The sequence below is a fragment of the Pelodiscus sinensis genome, chromosome 1 (genome assembly GCF_049634645.1).
Source record: "Pelodiscus sinensis isolate JC-2024 chromosome 1, ASM4963464v1, whole genome shotgun sequence".
NCBI lineage: Eukaryota > Metazoa > Chordata > Testudines > Trionychidae > Pelodiscus > Pelodiscus sinensis.
Window position 1 is genome coordinate 93121867 of NC_134711.1, and position 20092 is coordinate 93141958.

A 20092-nucleotide genomic window follows, 5' to 3' on the forward strand; every position below is an offset into this window, starting at 1 on the left:
CCAGAGCACCATGCAAAAGCTGAGAACCTTCCTGCCCCCTAAAAGCTGTTGCTATAGGATACTGGGTGTAGACAGGCAGGAACAGCTTGTTCTAAGAGCTCCAGAAATGATCCTCCTTGGAGCAGCCTGGGGAATCCCAGGAGCCATTCAGGGTCCCCGAGCAGCCTTCCTGCTCCCTTTTGTGGTGTTCAGTGATTGCCCAGTGCAGAAGGTGCTAGACTGAGCTCTGCTTTATTCCAGGACCAGTGCCAGTCGGCCCCATGCCAACAACTGGAGCTTCTGCTTTACTCCGTCCACCCAGATCTCACACCGGGGAGCTTACCCCTTAAAGGCACAGTACAGAATAGCACATCTTCTCTTTCCAATCAAAACAACACTTCAAACCCAGCACTAACACACAGGTACAGCTGCTTATCGCCAGCTCACTATCTGCTTTTACTCACAATGTCCATTGAGTTTGTGAGGTGCCTGGAACTTTGGGCTGACACCTCAGCATTTCTGCTCCCACAGGGCAGTAAGTCCACTTGGTCGGGTTGTTCCATGTCCGGGGGCACCCTTGTCTCACACCGGGCTGTGATTGTTGCTTGTCTCAAGCCTAGCAAAAAGAAGCAGTCAGTAGAGTGGCTGGAGGGGTGCAGTCCCTTGCTGATACAGCTGCCTGGGGCTGTCACCGTGCTTTCGTTGCTAGAGGACGACTCATGCCACCTCCTGGGCTGATGTTGTAGACACTGAAGTCATCTTGGTGGGTGATGTGCAACTTCCAGGGGAAGAAATGTTTCTCGGAGGACCATCTCCTGCCCTGAGACACCATGAGTTTGACATCCTGGTCAGAGAGCAGACGGATCAGGTCACCCTCAGAGTCCCGGTAATTCAGAACAATGTCATCACGGTTAAACTCTCTCCTAGGAGAGGAAAAATGGATTAAACCCTGGGGTCCGAACAATGCAAGGAAGATGCTGAACGTGGATGTACTAGAGACAGCAGCCCTAGAATGAGAGCAGACCCAGCTTTGTGAAGTTATATAACCCTGCCCCAGCCAGTGAATGAGAGGTGTCAGATCATTAACAAGAATTTCTGTATCTGCTGTCCCCATACTATGCGGTGTATTAACATTATACTGATATGAAGCTGAGGCTGGGGTCTCTTTCCCTCCACTCGAAAACTGCCCTGCTCAGGAAGGGGCCTGGACATCTTATTGGAGGATCACCACTGAGAAGCCATCCAAACTGCAATCTGTAGCCACCCATGCTGATAACCTCTCAACTTCTGGCCTAGCCAATGGAACAGTGGGAATTCTACACAAGGGCCTACGTGGGGGTGGGACAAGAGTAACTGAGAGGAGCTGGAACTTCCCAGTGGAGCACATGGGAGGGAGACAGAGGTCTGTCTGAGAGCAGGATGGTGATCTGTGCAGGAATGAGCCTGCCAGTGAGTCCTAGAGTCTCAGAGCTAGAAGCAATGACTAGACTCTGCCCAGGCCCAGCTGGCTTGGAAGCACATGGGAGTGGGACCCAGACACTGGGTCCATTCACAACAGACTGGGGACCATATAAAGTGCTACAGGGCCAGGTTATGACAACTGCCAACTCCCAGGGTCACAGGGAAGTGTATGTCAGGCTAGAATAGTGGGATGGCTGGACAGACCCTGACACAGCCAGGAGTGGGACAAACTCAGGAAATACGCCTGGGAGTGAATCGCTACATCCAGTAGTGCAGGGGTGGGCAATATGGGGAGCCACTCCAAGATTTTGAAAAGTGGTCGAGGGCCGCACTCGTCCATGATATTAATGGAGAAGATGCAGGGTCTGGGATGGAGATTGGGTGCAGAAGAGAGCTTGGGGTAAGGGACTGGGGTGCAGGAGGGAGAGTGGGGTCTGAGAGGGAGTTTGAGTGAAGGAGGCAGTTGGGACCTAGGGGAGGGGACAGAGGTGCAGGAGTTTGGGTTGTGGCCTAGGGAGGGGATTGTGATCTGGGGCAGGGGATTTGGGTGCCAGATCTGGCAGGGGATATGGGTGCAGGAAGTGGGCAGGGGGGTTGGGTATGTTGAGTAGGTGCAGAGAGTTGGGGAAGGGAGGGGCTGGGGTGCCAGAGACAGGCTCTGGCCAGGAGACTTACTAGCCAGCAGTCCAGCCAGCCTGCCTTGCTGCTGAGCTAAATGCTTGCAGAACTTAAAAAGTGTCTCAGCCAGCCTGCCTGCCCCATGCCTGAACAGACTGCAGGGCCATGTGCTTTTCTGAATAACTAAGGTGGAGGGGAGGGAGGTGTGGTGCTTTCTGTGCTTCCTGTTATTCAAACAGGCAGCTCCCATTGGCCAATTGCTGGCCAGAAGCTGGCCAATGGGATTGTGCTGGGGGTGGGAGTTATGCCTTAAGCCTTCCCTCCTCCCCTTTGGGGTCACCGTTTTTAAAAAGAAGCAGTGCCACAGCCACTTTTGTAAGCGGTGTGCAGGGCTGCGGGGCAAGTAGGGAAGCCTGCTAGGGTTCCCCGTTGTATCTGTGGACTGGATCCAGTGGCTTAGCGGGCCACATCTGGCTCACGGGTTATATTTTGCCCAGGCCTGCAACAGTGCCTATACCTCCATCTGTCTGTGCTGTACCTCATTAATCCCAGGAGGTCCATGAGCAAAGGGGTGCTGTTCAGGTCCTCTTCCACTGTTATATCCCTAAAAGAGAGAAAAGACAGCATCACGTGACATGCACAGAGACGATCCCTGATTGGGCTGCAGGAGTCAGACCATCTTTCCAGTCGTCACCCGAAAGCATCATCTCATTACCTGATGATGCTGACAGTGTCATCATGGAAATAGCAGCGCAGACAATTGAGAGTGCTCTCCTCCTGTGGTAAGTCTTTAATGATCGACACAAAAGCACCCGGGAAGATTCCAGTGGCATCGTGGACAGTTCCCTGGGACAAGAGGAAGGAAGGCAATGATAAAAGGGGAACTGTTTTTGTTACATGTGATCTTCTGTGGCAATATAAGTCACTTCCATGAAGATGAGCACCAGAAGTCCCCAGATGTGGTCATGTGAGAATGGCCATGATGGGTCAGATGAATGGCCCATATGGTCCAGTCTCCTGTCTCTAGCAGTGCCCAGGGACAGTTTCAGAGGGAATGATGAGAACAAGGCAATTATTGAGATGAAAGCCATCCTCTGTCATCCACTGTCAAATTATGGCAGTCAGAAATTTATGGACACTGAGAGCATGGGGTTGCACCCCTGGCCATCTTGGCTGATGACCCCATCCTCCATGAAATTATCTAATTCTTTTCTGAAGCCAGTTGTACTTTTTTCATCACATGCCCTAGAAGTGAGTTCCACAGATTAACTGTGCGTTGTGGGAAATACATTTGAACCTCTGTAATCCGGCAAGCCTGGGAAACAGGGCATGACAGACTATGGAATTTTTTGGATGATGCAGGGTGAGAAAGTGCATGAGGGGAATGGAGATGAGCACTTACTTCGTGTCTTGCTTTTGGGGACACACGGCTCTGCACCCGTGGGGTTCCAAGGCATTGCCCCCTTCCCCCTGCTATGGGAGCAGCAGGGAAAAGCTTCCATAGCAGCACATCCCTGCATTGCTGTTCCCCCAGCTATGGGGAAGGGGGAGCAACAGCATGCAGAGCCACTTCCTCCTCCCCCTGCCAAAGTCCGTACTTCCTTTTTTCCCCCCTTTAAATCTGCTGTCTATTAATGTAATTGGTTGACCACCCCGACCCCCAGTTCTTATGTTCTGTGAATAGGTAATTAACACTTCCCTATGCACTTTCTCCACGTGTTTCATGATTGTATAGACCATATCATCCCTTAGTTGTCTCTTCAGTCTAATCTTGCCTCATTTTTGTTGCCCTTCTCTGAAGCTTTTTCAGATCTAATATTTCTTTTTTGAGATGGGGTGACCAGAATGGCAAGCAGGATTCCAGGGGTGGGCATGCTATGGATTTGCATAATGTCATTATGATGTTTTCTGTCTTATTATCTATCCCTTCCTTAATGGTTCCTAACATTCTGTTCTCTTTTTTGACTGCTGCTGCATTGAGCAGATGGTTTCAGAGAACTATCCATGAGGATATCCAAAAGCTCTTTCTTGAATGGTAACAGCTAATTTAGACCTTCTGTTTCTATGAATAGTTGGAGATATGTTTTCCAGAGTGTGCATTACTTTGCATTTATCAACACTGAATTTCATCTGCTAACTTGTCACCTAATCACCCCGTTTTGTGAGATTCACAATCAGCTTTGCACTTCAATCTCTTGAATAATTTTGTATCATTTTCAAACTTGTCACCTCACTGTTTGCCCCCTTTTCCAAATCATTTATGAATATGCTGATCTGATCTGGTCCCAGTACAGCTCCTTGGGGGGATCTCGCTATTGACCTCTCTCTATTGTGAAAATTGATCATTTATTCCTATCCTTTGTTTCCTACCATTTAACTCGCTACTGATCCATGAGAGGACTGTCCCTCATTATCCTGACTGTTTACATGTGGGACCTTGTCAAAGACTTTCTGAAAATCCAAGTGTACTATATCAAGATAAGGAGATGTGTGTCATGGGCATGAGTTGATGTCATACCTGTAACAGGAATATTGGATTGGGTGGCTGGCTACAGGAGGACTGGAGTACTGTACGATATATAAACATCAGATACTTCCCCATGAAGGCTCTCCTCTTTTAGAAAGCAGTGATACCACAGCAGCTGATATCCCACATGATCCTGCAACCCATTCTCATAATTTCATCATAGTGCCCAAGTTCCCCCAAAATAAGGCAGGGCAGGCAGGGATGGAGTACAGTGTGTCACAAGTCATGCAAACACAAGACATTGCATCTGAACAGTGGTTTCCTTCTCATTTCTATGGCCTGCAAGTGTTCTATTCACATCTACATATTCCAGAGTTCATTATAGATAAGGAGCGTACATGTGAAAAGCCCAAATGTCAGAGGAGAAGAGACCAGATATCCAAACAGAATCCAGAAAGGAAGGACTCTGGAATAGATGCTTGGGCCCAGTTCCTCAAAAGTATTCAGACCAGAGGTCCCTGTAAGCTGAGTGCTTAGCAGCCAGTCAGGAGAGATTCAGATGCTGCCCAGATGATTAGATGAGTGCCCACAGCCTCCCACAGCTGGCAGGATGTGTTTCTATTGGTGACGCACATCTGCACATGCCTTGGTGCACATAAAATTTATTCCACACATGGATGGAAAAAAATAGAGAGGGCATTGATTTAGACTTCTAAGTTCCATTGAACTCACTGGAAGTCAGGAGATGAAATAACTTTGAGGATCTGGGCCTTAGTCTCTAAGGGTATGTCTACACTGCCACCCTAGTTCGAACTAGGGTGGCTAATGTAGGCATTCGAAGTTGCAAATGAAGCCTGGGATTTAAATATCCCAGGCTTCATTTGCATCTTGCCGGGCGCCGCCATTTTTAAATCCCCATTAGTGCCGACTCCGTGCCTGCGGCTACACGCGGCACGGAGTAGGTAGTTCGAATTAGGCTTTCTAATTCGAACTACCGTTACTCCTCGTGGAACTACCTACTCCGTGCCACGTGTAGCCGCGGGCATGGAGTCCACACTAACGGGGATTTAAAAATGGCAGCGCCCGGCAAGATGCAAATGAAGCCCGGGATATTTAAATCCCGGGCTTCATTTTGCAACTTCGAATGCCTACATTAACCACCCTAGTTCGAACTAGGGTGGCAGTGTAGACATACCCTAAAAGACTAATGCTGGATGTACCTGCCTGCTCAGAAACTGGCATGACCCTAATAACTTCAGTCTTACCTCTAGCCAGTCTTTATTGATCCTGCTGAGTAGATAGATCAAGTCTCCCTTCTTGAAGTTCAGCTCCAGGGTACTGGTTCCAAGAAAGTCAAACAATGCCTGGGGAAAGTAATCACCATTCAAATGATGAATTCAGAATTCTAGGATCCTGCTTTCCTGTCCTGCTAACCCATGGGGACTGGCTACTTCCGGTGCTCACATTCTTGAAGTACATTGCGTAAACAGATTCCTGCTGCTCAGAGGCACACTGAGTGCCCAAGCAATCAGGAAAGCAGTAAGAGTTGGAGCATCGTGTACTTCCAGTCACAGATTTCAAATGTTTGTGCGAAGCCAAATAGGAAATTGAACCCAAAACCCAGAACCCTCTGCTCCTTTCAGATATTTAGAATAGCAAATAAAGACTGAAAGCTCAGAAGATGGAGGATAGATACCAGATCCCCTCTCGCCAGGGATAGGGTTGCCAGATGGTTTAACCAAAAATACCAAACACCCTTCCCCACTCCCTCCCTCCCCCCAAAAAAAAACACCGGGAAAAAAATCTATTGAGAAAAAAAAGGGGGGAGACCAAAGTTGTTGAGCAAAAAAAGTACCCTAAGAGTTGTTAAGCAAAAAAAATTTTTTAAATTGTAAAAAACAGCATGGCCCCTTTAAGAAATTCTTTTGAGTCTTTTTGGCCCTAATAGGCTGCCATCCACCATCTTGTCTCCCTGCTCTGTGTTGGACAGCTCCTCTGCGGAACCCAGTAAGCACCCGGGATTTTCGCCTCCTGGCCGGGAAAAAAATCAGAAAATACCAGACATTTTAGGTGTCTGGTATTTTCTGAATTTTTTTACTGGATAGGAGGCGAAAATACTGGACTGTCTGGGTCAATACCGGACACCTGGCAACCCTACCCAGGGATGGATATAAATAGCTCTTTTAATAAGCTTTTATAAACCTACAGTAACTATTATCATAAAAAGGGTATAGATGCAGTGGAGAATGACTGATGCAAGAGCAGCTGTCTTCAAGGGATCTCAAAGCAACTGAACCCATAGTTTCTAATTGCCTTGCATTGAACATTCAGATTTGCCAGAGAGAAAACTGTGGCCTACCAATTTCTGCATTTGAGACAATTCCAACCTGTTAGTGCCCCAGAATGCAAGTGTGCATCCGCAGAGCAAGGCCGTTTAAGGGCAAAGTCTGGATGGAAGCTCTATGTTGCAGAACACAGTCTGGGGGACACTTTCCATGGCGTTTCCCCTTGTCTGAAGCCTTTCCTGTGTCTTAGAGAAACAAAAGGATACCCAAACAAAAGACAGGAATACACCCATATATTCCAATCTTAGGCCCTGTGACAGGGGGACTCACCCCTGCACTCTCGGCCCCAGGAGCCGAGGCCCTGCACCCCGTGCGGCCGATCAGCTGGCGCCGGGAGTCAGGCGCGGCGCGGCGGCACAGGCAGAGGAGCCGGGGGAAACCGGCACGGCTGGCGCACATGCGCAGGGCGGCCCAGGGGATAGCTGGTGGGCACTAAGACCCCAGGGCGGCCGACAGAGGGGTGGGCCAGACGCCAAGCGGGGAATTCAAAAGGGCGGCGGGAGGAACAGGAAGGGGGGAGGACTGGGGAGAGGAGGGCAGTTTCTGCTCTCAGCCTCCTCCGCAGGGCACGCCAGAGACTCCGTGGGAGGCAGTGCGGCACCCAAAGCCAGAATCCCAGCACTCAAGGCGGACGGCCGGACCAGGGAGGAGCAGGACGGGACGGCGCAGTCCCGGGCCAGTAGCGGTCGCCGGGCAGCTAGTTGGGGGCCGGTGGCCCCACGATCCAGGGGACGACCGGAGTGGACAGCAGAGTAGCAAGCTCGGTGGGAGCCGACAGCAGAGAGAGGACCGTGGGAGCAGTGAGGTAGAGGCCGGGAGCAGGGGCAGCTCAGGACCCATTGCGGCCAGGGCTCACGAACTGGGGGTGCCCCAGGACTCCTGAACTACCGACCCGGTTACAGGCCCCAAAAGCAGAGCTTAGTGGATCTCACAAAAAGGAGCTCCCAAACCAGCTTCAGAGTGCAAGTGTCTCACATAACGGAAATAACCACTTCCACTCAGGAAGACTCTGAGCCAATTCTGCTTACTCAAATAGGAAAGTGCAGGATTTCAGACACATGCCCTGGAGAGTCCCGTGCCCCTCCCCCCAACATACACTTCCTTCCTGTAATTAACAGAAGGGAATGCAATCAGCTTTACAAGGACCCAAAGGAGCCTGCGGCTATGGGCGTCAATTCTTCATTCCTAAAGCCGGGAAAGTTTATTTTTAAATCAGCCAGAAATATCCAAACTGCCATCAAATGACAGATTTAAAATCTTGTGTCAAACAAACATTTTATCCAATTCAAGGGGCTGGGTTGGGAATAGAACCTTGCCCTCTCCTGTGTTCTTCTCCATCCTTTTCCTTGGCATTTCTTATTTTCCATTTAGCTTCCCTGATGCAGAACTTATCTTTCCCCATGCCCCATTTTTCCCTGGGCCTATTCACTCTGTAAGTGTTCCCCCTTTAAAAATGTTGCAGATTATTGGAAAGTTCTCCTCTTTCTCCCCACGCTACACTCTCCCATTGAGATCTGTTGGCTGACACACCCAACAGTTGGCTGATTCAGTCTTGTTCTATCTATTTCTACCTTCCACGTTTCATCTCACTCCATCCTTTCCCCCACCCTTTCACATTCTCTCCCCGCTCCCCTTTCCGCTCATAAGAGCTTCCCTCTCCCAACTCGGGTCTTCCAGGGTCAGAACAGGAGCATCATGTTGGTTCTTTTCATTTGTCCAGTCCTGGGGGTGAGAATGCTGCAAGCCCTGATACAAAGCACTTAAGCACATACTTAATTTACCGCACACAATAGGACTTACATACATACTTCTAGCTAAGCATGTGCTCAAGTGCTTTGCTGAATCGGGGCCTGAAAGTGAGTCTGTGGGTGTCCTCCTCCAAATGCAGACATGCTGGCAGTGAGTTCCCTATGTTCAGACAGTTCTGAGATTCAGCTCATACTGATCCTCCAATAAGCCCCTGTTATTCAGGTGAGAAGGAGAGTCCATCTATATATAGTTTCAGTCCTCTGCTTCGCCCCACCACTTGTCTCTCAGGCCCTTCTCCTCTCTTGCTCTGGAGTAAAAGGAATTTCTTACTTTGGCTTATTCCATTTTCCCTCCTCCCACAATGAACCTCTCCTAAGAAAGCCACAGCTGTAATCAGAGAGATCCCTCAGTGGAAATGCCCCCTTGTTTACAACCTGCTCCCTGCTGCACATAATACCCACCTCAGCCCGTGGAGCAGCCAGGCGATCAAAACCACGCTCTTGGGGTGAAATGCTTTTGCTGCAAAGGAAGGAGACAAGAAAGTAAACACCCCTCTCTACAGACAAAGCAGCTCAGCAGCACAGTCTTTGCTTCCTCACCATCTAGGAGGCAGGTGTCGAGGTGATCCAAGACACAAGTCACTTTACAAAGTGCCAGAGAATCTGTGCATGACATGCAAGTCGAGCAAATAGACACAGACATGACGCCATTAACCTCAGAGTTCTTAGTTCTCATGTGTCGCAGCAGCAAACTCTCCCTGATAAAGCCCTCTGCTGACCACAGAGGGGAATTAAAACAATGAACCTTGGAGGAACACCTCCCTCCTGCTGTGCTGAGCAGGGAAGTCAGATTTGCCCTGGGGAGTCTGGGGGGAGCTAGTTAGTTCCAGTGTTCCCTTTAAGCTGTGCGCTTACGTGACCACTCAGGAGAAATTCCAATGCTTCCCAGCTGATTAGCAGAGTGCCCACAGCTAGGTTTTGTGTTTCTATTGGTGGTGCACAGCCACACATGCCTCAGTGCATATAGAGAAAATTATTCTGCACGTGGATGGAAAAGATTAGAGGAAACATTGGTTAGTTCCCTTGAAAAATTTCAGCCTTAAGGATTGTGTTAATTCAATCTAGGCATCCTGCCATCCCCACACTCTCTCTCTCTCTCTCTGCTGGGCTTCATTCTCCTTTCTTTGTTCTTCCCAGCACAGTTATCCAGTGGGATAGTGCTGCTCTGTAGGATAGTCCCCTGCTCAGGTGAGGTATGGGAACCAATTGGGTCTCCACATTCATTTAAGATCTGATCCAGCTGCTGTTGAGGTCAATGGCAAAACTCCCATTGAATTCAGTAGGCCTGAGGCCTGACCTGCCCCCTCCATACCCAGCTCCCTATGACACCAGCCATACAGAGTCACTAGTGCAGTGAGCAAGGCCCCATTTTCAAGCAGTGCTAATGGCCTTCCAGCATTTCCCGTGCCTAGATGGAATGTGCTCTGGATACTGCAGAGTTTTTAGCTATGGGGAGTGGGAAAAGTCTAGTTTTCATAGCACAAACAGGCAGTGGAATAGGACTTGCCTGACTCATTTAGGACACATACTGTGAATCCCCAATTCCCTGTCCCCAAGGGGCTTGGCACAAGGGGTCTGACGCCCTCCCCTCAAGCCAGGATGAGGCAGGAGAAAACGCATCTGAGGCTTACACTCGTCGGGTGCGTGGGCGAAGCCGCCGCAGCCCCCGCGGCACCTGCTCAAGGTCAAACTCTGACTGGTAGAAAAACAGCCGTAGGTCTTCATCCATCAGCACCCAGCTGGGCAGGCAGAGCAGCTTCTGTAGCAGGGGAGACAAGGGAACAGAGTAGCAAGCAGTGTGGGAGAGCCCCTGTGTGTATTACTGGGGTAATGGAAACACCTCTCCAAACTACTGACACACGGAGGCGTGTGTCAGAAATCCCTCACTAGATGAGACAGGGTAGAGCGTTCATTGCTGGCCTTGGCCAATGTGTCGCCTGTGTGTCTGATTTACTCCAGGGATGTTCTCCCTCTCCCTGCCATCCTCCCACCCCAGAATCATAGTGATCCCTGTGGGGAGAGGGCAGACCCAGGCCGTGGAAGGTTCCCCACCCACTGCCTCTCACTCATTCAGCTGCTGGGGTCCCAATCAGTCACTCATTTAATACAGGGGCCATAATCAACCTGCACACAAAGGAGTTCTCTCCCCAGTGTTATGGTGTGCGTGGGGTGTCTGGGTGTTTGTGAGTGCCATAGAGAGCACCAAGGACCCCCTGCTGGGAGGAACACAGCTATCCAAGATGATTTCAAATGGTAACTAGCCAAACTATGGACTCTATATGGCCACAGCTACTGTAGCTTTACCTTCATGTACATATTGAGGATAGGGATCCGGCTCTCTGCAATCTCCTTTTTTGCACCAACATAAACTTTTCCTGGAAAGCATAAAACCAACAAAGCATAAGAGATACCAAAAGAAAATGGGAAGGTTGCAACATGTCCATAGCATCCAGGACAAGAAATACAAGCAAAAGGATTTCAAGTTCCCACCTTTCCTGTCCTCTGCTGGAGGAGATTCCCCAGCCAATGAACCAGCACAAGCAGTGAAATATATATATATATATATATATATATATATATATATATAATTTCTTACAGGTACTGTCCTATTGCAACCCAGGTCCCTACCAGCTCTTTAAATAGCTCCCTGCTGGCTTTTGCCACAGCTCTGCCATCTTTTGCCAGAGCTGCACACCAGGGTGCACCTGCTTACTTTCACCTCTGCCCAGCACAGGTCTCTACAACACCCATTGCTGAGAACGCAGCCAGTACTCCTGTACTCTTCCCTACAGCAAGCCCCACTCAGAGGAGCTAGGACTGGAATAATTAGTACCAAGGATGTCTGGGGGCAGGCACAGGGCTGCATTTGACAGCCTACCTGGCAGCATGGGGAGGGTGAAGGCAAAGATGTTGCTTTTGTTCTCTGTTCCATATCTCTCCTCTAGCTTGCCATGCAGGGCATGGAACTGACGGTAGCGGCGGAAGATCAGGTATCTGCCACTTCCTTTTGTCTTCACCTCAATGACAAACACCTGAAGGAGATCAGGGAGTGAGGATCACACAGATATATAAAATTGCAAGTGAGGCACAATGCGGATGCATATAGCCAGCTGTCCAGTGTCTGAGCTGCTTTCTTAGGAGCCTGGAGTAGAAAGTAAGCCTTCTGTTAAAAACCTGGCACACTTTTGGTTGCCATAAAATAATAACCCCATTGGTCTGATTTTGCCTTTGTCACCAAGTTTCCCATGGATCAAGTCTCTGTGGTTGTTTCCTGCCATGACCATCAAGTGAACAGCAAACCTGGGAGGATTTGAAAGTCTCAGAGGGGTAGCCATGTTAGCCTGTAACTTTAGAAACAAGAAGTCCTGTGGCATCTTAGGGTGTGTCTAAACTACGTCTCTCTATTGGCAGAGAGATGTAAATTAGACATGTCAAAATTGCTAATGAAGTGGGGATTTAAATATCCCGTGCCTCATTAGCATAAACATGGCCACCGCTTTTTTTCGGCACAGAGCTTTGCTGAGAAAAAGCAGCAGTCTAGAGGCTGATCTTTTGAAAAATATAGCCTTTTTCGAAAGATCATGTAAACCTCATTGCAGGAGGAGTAACAGTTAGTTCGAGGGAAGGGTTTTGGTTCGGACTACCGCGTCTACACGCGGTCAGTTAAATCAAGCGATCGGCATTTTAAAATGGCGACCAGCCGCGAATATGCTAATAAAGCGCGGGATATTTAAATCCCGCGCTTCATTAGCAACTTCGGTATGCTTCATTTGCCTCCCTAGTCCAAACTGGAAAAACTTAAAAAACAACGAAAAGTCTAACAGCACCTTAACGACTAACAAAACATGTAGATGGTATCATGAGTTTTCATGGGCACAACCTACTTCTTCAGTTTTGCCCACAAAAGCTCATGATATATATGTTGTTGTAAGTTTCTAAAGTGCCACAGGACTACTTATTGTTTCTGGGAGGCATTTGATAATGCTAACGATAATACTTAACTCTCATAGAACCCCTTTTCATCGTATTGCCATTTGACACAGGGGGACATTAATGCCCCAAGATGTTAAAGCCAAGATCTTCAAGCTTGGGTGCCTTGAACATCTTATATCTACATTTAGGCCCCTAATTTAGGGTCCTGCTGTTCAGAGGTGCTAAGCACCCATAATGTTTGCTGATTTCAACACACATTCTGGCCTAGAGGGACCTGTCAGTGGTCACACAGCAAGTCAGCTGCAAAGCAGGAACAGTAGCCAGACCTCTTGATTCCAGGTTCCCTGCTCTAACTACCAAACCATACTCTGGCCCATTTCCCAAACAGATTGGTTGGCTGTGATTAATGGATGGCCTGACCCCCAAGCACTGAATCCTGTGCCAAGTGTCACCCAGATACTCCAAGGAGAGTTAAGCTACAGCAGCCAGAACATTTTACAGCCGAGTCTGAACCCTACAGCCCCCTGTGGGAAACTGGTGTCTTAAGACCTTTGGTGAGAAGAGTCTACACAGAAGAGGGCACAATGAGCAGGCTCCATCCAGAACTCACTCTTTACTCATCTCATGCCCCTCTTTTCTCCTTCCCTCCTGTTCTCTTCCTTGAAGCTCCATTGATTCACTCTCCAGATCTGACATCCTCTTCTGCGGAGGAGGGAGCTTCCTAATTTGCACGTGCCAAGAGGGGCTTTTCCCTTTCAGACTCTCAATCCCCATCGCATCTCCTAAACAAGGCTATGGAAAGACTTAAGAAACAGGCAGCGCCAAAAAGCCCATCACTGTCAGGCCACGCCCACCAGTACTAGGCTTGTTGGGAGACACCTGTGACAGCCACCTCTCCACTCCAGAGGAAGGCAGGTTCCACATAGCAACGCAGAGGCTGTGTCTAGACTACATGCCTCTGTCGTCAGAGGCATGTAGATTAGACACATAGGCAAAGGCAAATGAAGCCGCGATTTAAATGATCGCGGCTTCATTTGCATTTACATAGCTGCCGCGCTGAGCCGACAAACAGCTGATCAGCTGTTTGTCCGCTCAGCGCGCTAGTCTGGACGCTCCCCTGCCGACATCAAAGCCCTTTGACGGCAGCCCCGTTATTCCTCGTGGGATGAGGTTTACCGGGGCTGCCGACAAAGGGCTTTGATGTCGGCAGGGGAGCATCCAGACTAGCGCGCTGAACGGACAAACAGCTGATCAGCTGTTTGTCAGCTCAGCGCGGCAGCCATGTAAATTTAAATGAAGCCGCGATCATTTAAATCGCGGCTTCATTTGCCTTTGCCAAAACAACAAATGTACATGGCTCCGTTGACGGAGCAATGTAGTTTAGACGTACCCAGAGACCAGAAAGGGCTAGATAGGCAGCAGGACCATGCCTACCAGCATCAGGCCAGGCAGGTTGCATCCTATTTCCCAGCCCAATGCTGGGCCAGTCACACCTGAGAGCACCTCGCGGATGCCCCTCTCTTACATAGTAACTGGAGAAGCCGCTCTTCTCTTGGACATCGGCAATGTTAGCGGAGATGGGCACGTCGTTTGGAAGCTGGTCAAAGTCACTGAAAGGCAAGAAAGAAAAAAAAAAGACTTGGGTTATTGCAGATGGGGTTGGGCTTTGGTACACACAAGCTCACAACTCCATTAAGCTCTGTGTTCCAGGTAAGCTCTGCAACCCCATGGCTGATCCTATCTCCCTCGCAGGCAGTAAAGCCAGGGAGGAGAGGCAGCATCTTGCTGCAGGCACCAGAGGCAAGAAGAAGGCAACTCATGACTCGATTTCTATGTTTTTGGTTGTCTGGGGTCCCCCACAAACTACAAGGCTGATTCTAATACCAGGGGTGAAGAACCTTTTTTGGTTCAGGGGCCACTGACCCACAGAAAAATCAGCCAGGGGCTGCACACACGTGAGAAGTGAAGAAAAAAATCACAAACCCTCACTGACATGGGCCCTAACCAAGAAGCAAATAGACACTCCCCACATTCCCCTCACACACCAGAGCCTACAGGGGCCCCAGCTAGTAGATTTTGTGCGCTCCAGCCCCGCTGTGGGATGGCGAAGGGCTGGAGTGCTAGTGTAGCCTCCCCAATACTGGAGGGTGGTCCTGAGCCTTGTGGGCTGGATCCAAGCAAGCCAGGGGCTGCATCCAGCCCCTGGGCCTAAGTTTCCCCACCCTTAGTATAGAACTCTGAAGTCTGATTTTTAGGAGCACTGAATATATATACAGTAACACCAACTGACATCAGTGTGAGCTGTGGGTACACCGGGAGTCTTCAAATCATCCTGAGTAAAGGAGGTGGGAGCAGGGACTCTGATCCTTCTGCTAAGTCCACTGGGATAGTATATAAGCCAAGAAAGTTCCCAACAATAGCAGGACCATTCCCCTGCTTACATTAGGATAATACCTATAGACCAGCCTGAGGCAAGCCTGGGTGTCTATCTCACTTTTGTCTGTATACACAATAAATAGCAATAGGCTCACAGAGCTGACCAGATCCTTTTCACTTTCTTTTCAGACCCTTCTCTGCCCGACCCTTTTGACCTAAACAGAGATGCACAAAGTCACTTTGCCTCACCTGTGAGGGCTCGCTCTGCATTAATCCTCAAGGAAAAGTGCTGGAGGAGGAAGTGTAGGAGCAGCAGGAATGGGAAGAAGGTGGTTTCCAATTCTAGTAAATGGAAGTTTCCCATTCCACAAAGAGTATGGAAGGGGGATCAATTTACTCTTCCACCGTCAGACTCTTGAACAAGGGAGCCTCCTCTGGCAATGGAGAGCCCATCCAGAAAGGTGTTGTGGGTAGAAGTTGCCCACGACCCTTTGTCCCACTGGAGTTAGTCAGTGCCAATCCAAACTTGGGAGGCACCACCACCTGCTGTGGGAGGGAGGTGGCAAGAGCAGCCGTGGGACATGCCGATGCTGAGGAGCCTCCACCGCAGTTTACAGATACTCTCCTGTGGTGGAACTGCCGGGAGGACAGAGAGGCAAATATCTGCTGTCCTCGGGATGTGGAGCCTTCCATGTGATAGCACAAAGGGGCTCGTTCCTATTCAAAAACGTACACAAGGGAAGCCCAATATTTTGGTGGCTGCAGTCACACCCAGCCAGTGTCTCGTGGGGCCCTGCTAAGAGACCTGTGTCCTAGCAAAAGGGAGGAGTAGAGTGTTCATGCAGTAGTGTCTGGGGAACTCACCTCTTGTCGCGCAGCTGACGGGGAAGAGACATCCTTTCAGCTCCTTGGAGTTCAGGGGAGCCGCGGAAAGGGCCAGCCCTTTCTCTCCGTTTTTCCTCAGGCAGTGCAAGCGGACTGGGAGCACCCTCTGACTCTGTGAGTCTGGATGTACTGGGACTTCTCTGCAGGGCCTCAGGGATTTCACTCTGAATATGTCAGCGTTAGCCTGTCGTTTCCTGCTCCCACCAGATTGAGGAAGTGCTAGCAAAAGAGTGCCGGTAAGATGGGCAGCTTTGTGATTGCAGCATGTGTGGCGAAATTGCCCCGCCCTCCTCCCCCCTCATTAGAGAAGTGAGAGACAGATCGTCAAAAGGAACAACAAGCCAGATTCATTACGGCCAGACACTGCACAGGCACTGCAGCTCAGCCCCTGTGCAAAGGAACGGTCACACGCTGCCAGGCTGGGCTGGTGGCATTTTACACTCTTTGCACCGGTATCCTTGCCAATCGAGTGCAGCGTAGTGGGGGAAGCAGGCCTGATAAAAACCCCAGGGCAAGGCTGACTGGCACTGTGCAGAAATCTGGATGGCAAGGCCTGGCAAAAGGCAATCCAGCTCCCCACTCCCAGCATGCCTCCCTGGATAATGACACATGCAACCCAGAGAACAGAGCTGGGCCTAGGTTGGTGTGGCTCTGTGTGAAAAACCAGTTACTCTGTACAAAAAACTTTGTAACTGTTGTTCTTCGAGATGTGTTGCTCATCGCTATACCAGCTGAGGTGCGCGCGCACTGCATGCCCGACTGCCGGACAGTTTTTCCTCAGCTGCTACCCATTGGGTCAGCTGTGGAGTCCCCTGGAGTGGCACTTCCCCCAGGCACTGGAGACACGAGTTGTGGGGGGGTCACTCGAGGGCATTGAGCTAAGACGAGACCTGCAGGCAGGGCTGGCCTTACCATGAGGTGAACTGAGGCGGCCGTCTCAGTTGCCAGACTGGGGGGGAGGGAAGGGAGCGCCACTAGGACCCAGAGTGTAGAAAATTGTGTCTGCTGCTGGTGCATCTGTATTCTCTCTGCTCTAGATGCACAGAGATGGTGGAGTGCTGTGCTGGAGAAAGGAGGGCACAAGAGACATAACAGGCAGGCAGGAAAAAAGGGGATATGGGGGCTGTGGTATAGTGGGGGTTCTGTCTGCTCTGTATCCTGGGGTCCCCCTGCACTGTGATGTGTGATCCCCACTGACTCACCCACATGTTGTGATGTAGTGTTAGTATCTTGCTAGTTGCTATGCTTGGGTTGTGGGCTGTGAATGACCCCTACTGGCCTCTGCCTGTGAGACGTAGACAAAGACCCAACCGGTCAGACGAGTTGGGGAGCCAGGGAACTAGGGAAGTGAGTGTTCAGGGGAAGGGTGAGTCTTGGGCTGGAACCATGAGAGAGAGAGACTAAGGTTGCTGGGGCTGAGGGCCAGGGATGATGGACCCATAACCCAAGGGGTCTGAAACATCCTGCCCCCGAATCCTGTAATCTTACCATGCCTGTGCTGTGCTGTATCCTAGAGTGGCAAAAAACCCTCTCTAGTCTACTGCTGACAGAGTCTGTTCTTGCTGCTACAGGGGTGCAGGATTGGGGGAACCCCGACTGCGTCATCACAGGGGCGTCATTTGAGCTTCCCACCTCAGATGCCAAAATGTTGTGGGCCGGCCCTGCCTGCAGGGTTTGAAGCCCTGGGAGTTTGGCATGCCCCAGGGCCAAAGGGAACATGGGCAGGAGGAAAGGAACCCTTCCCCCCCGCCCCCCACCTCCTAACTCTAACACCATTTTAACAACTACTAATCTAACTAATTCCATAAAAAAGAGCTGGAAGCACTAACCTCTAGGGAGACGCGGCATTGGCAAAGCAAGAGAGCCATGCGTTCCAACAGCCATCGCTGGAGGTAAGAAGGAACTGAGGGGCAGGGTCATATACAGTGCACCACACCGGTGCCACTCCAGGAGGCTCCACAGCCGACACAATGGACAGCAGCTAGGGTAAAAACTGTCCGGCAGTCATGCACACCGCACACACACACCTCACGTGGAGCAGATAGGAGCAAGCACTCGAAGAAGAAATAACCCAGTAGGGGCCAGTCCAGCTCCCTTCCTACTGATGTCCAAATTCCCACACAACCCTGTGTCTGCTGCACCCCAGCCAGACACTTCCTCCTGCCTGTGACCCCCTCAGGCGCTAGTAAATCCCTCCCTCTGAGTGAGATGCTGCACCTCCTAGGGACTCTCCCTTGTAGGGTCCAGGAGATGGAGCCAACGCGCAGCTTTCTGAGCAAGGGTAGGAAGAGCCATTAGAAATTCACCCTCTTCCAAAGTCCTTGGTGCAGGACTCAAACAGGACCACGGACAGGGGACCAGGGATGGGGCCTGGGATGATGGGTTGGTGGGAGTGAAATAGGATCTCCAGGAGGGCAGGGAACTAAGCAGTTGCGTAGGCCTAATGCAACAATTGTTGCTGAGACTCCTAGCCACAAGGATTCCTGTCACCCCAAGACGACTGTGGCTGCCACACACAGGATACTGACACACCACCTGCAGTCGGTGGATTGGCAAAGCCTTAGCAAGAAAAGAGAAGGAAGATACTGTCATTCAATAATACTCCAGCAGCAGGACGCATATGCTGGACCTTCTCTGACTGAGCAGCTTCCTCGCATAGCCTCTCTCACCCCGCATCCGCCTCCCTTTCTGTTTCAACCCTGATCTCTCTGTTCCCTCCCAATTCAGTACAAATCTGGCTCCTTCTCATTCTCGTCCGGCCAGCTGACAGGAAGCATGTGGTTTGCATGGACCCAGCCCGCTTGCTTTAGAGTAGAAACCTGCTCAACTCTGGTACAGTCAAGCCTGAATCTGCTTTGTAGAGAACTCTGTGTGCAGTTCCCAGAGGTGAATGCGGAAACATCATTACAAAGAGTTTGAGCTGGACTGTGCTGTATTTTAGCTAGAAGAGGGTGATGGCCGCTAATCCCTGGGGACTGCAAAAGGAGACCCCCCCAGGTTCGTTGCTGAGTTGTCCCTGACATTCGCTCCCACGAGCAGAGAGTACAATGACTACAGGGGAGAGATGTTGGACATAAGGATCCCTCTGGAACTTCATGCTCTGCTGCTTGCTCCATTTTCTCTGCAAGCCCTGCTGCGTGTGTAGCGCTCATGTAACCCGAAGAGGCAGACACAGCATTCCCTCCCCTTCCCCCGAGGCGCCTGTTAATAGAGCTTCTTCAGTACCATCTTCTTGCTTCTTCCTCATAGCTGGAGGGAAATGAGGCCAGGTCACCTTGAACACAAGCCTTAGTCACAAGTCCCAACCTCTGCTGGCTCAGGAAAAATGAAAGGGGCACCTAAGTTGGCCATAGTGTACACTGGGAAAGGAACCCCCAGGGCTGAGTGCAAAGAATGGGAGTGACACCAGCAGAGGGCATTCTCCATTGGTAGGAATGAGCGGGCTGATGGAGTATTTTTTAGATCATTGGGCCTCATCTGGTGAATGCACCATGCTTAGCAAAAAAAAATCCATACAAGTCACATCTTATCCTCTCAAAGGGTATGTAAAAGAGACATGTAAGATAGGGGAACAAAGGAGCTTGATGAGGGCATGATGGCTTGCTCAGTTTTCACCGGTGCGGTAGGGTGTTGCCTTCCAGCGGAGCCAACAGCCTCCGAGGGTCTCTGCCCTCCCAGAAGGGGCAGGACTGAATGTGAAAGGGGCGGGACTGAAGGCAGCCAGCCCTCAGTACTGCCCGAAGCACAGTGCCCAACCCCAATCCATAGCTCTTCTCGGAACACGTGGTCCGGTGCGTCACCATAGCACCCAAGCAGCAATTGAAAGGGCCCAGAACTCCGGCCACCACCACTACTACCGTGAATTGCTGGACCCCAGGATAATTACACCCTTTATTCCCCTATTGGCGAGCCTGTTGCCTTACAAGAGCAGAGTGAGATCAGGGCCAAATCTGTTACTCAATATAATAATCTCTGGCCATAGTGTAAATGAAAAAGAAAAACAAGACACGGATACTCAAAGCAGCTGTAGTCTGTACCTTTACTACTCTGTATATGGCTCTGCCGCCACTATTAATGCTAGCTTGGGGTCCTTCGTAGACTGAGTACTTACAGGATGTATGGTGGTTAATATCACCTAAGTTTCCCTTGTCAATCTGATATCCTACTGACTTAGCATATGACAAGGAACCACTATTCATTTGGATATATGCCACCTATAC

At 50.2% G+C, this 20092-nt stretch overlaps 1 protein-coding gene across 2 annotated transcripts; it reads right to left on the reverse strand.

Annotated features, from left to right (window-relative positions):
* Nucleotides 1-215: 215 nt before the first annotated feature.
* NCF4 (neutrophil cytosolic factor 4) lies at nt 216-16085 on the reverse strand. Of its 2 annotated transcripts, none has more exons than XM_075937720.1 (10): nt 15852-16085; nt 14137-14221; nt 11557-11710; nt 10983-11053; nt 10310-10437; nt 9081-9138; nt 5791-5889; nt 2774-2904; nt 2597-2662; nt 216-823 (listed from the first exon to the last, which is right to left on the reverse strand). In XM_075937720.1, the coding sequence occupies exons 1-10, from the start codon at nt 15881-15883 to the stop codon at nt 697-699; spliced, it is 951 nt and encodes a 316-aa protein (XP_075793835.1). In that variant the 5' UTR covers nt 15884-16085; the 3' UTR covers nt 216-696. The 2 variants fall into 2 exon arrangements, with proteins under 2 accessions (XP_075793835.1, XP_006133863.1); XM_006133801.4 differs by having other exon boundaries at nt 216-902.
* Between the last annotated feature and the right edge of the window lie 4007 nt (nt 16086-20092).

Bases quoted from the DNA above. Each gene is read 5' to 3' on its own strand.
- NCF4 (XM_006133801.4), bottom strand. From the start codon at position 15,883: ATGTCTCTTCCCCGTCAGCTGCGCGACAAGAG. The intron at 9,139-10,309 runs GTAAGCCTCAGA...CTTCCTTTGCAG, and splicing joins CGCCCACGCACCCGACGAGT to CAAAAGCATTTCACCCCAAG. The intron at 5,890-9,080 runs GTGGGTATTATG...TACTTTCCCCAG, and splicing joins TGGCTGCTCCACGGGCTGAG to GCATTGTTTGACTTTCTTGG.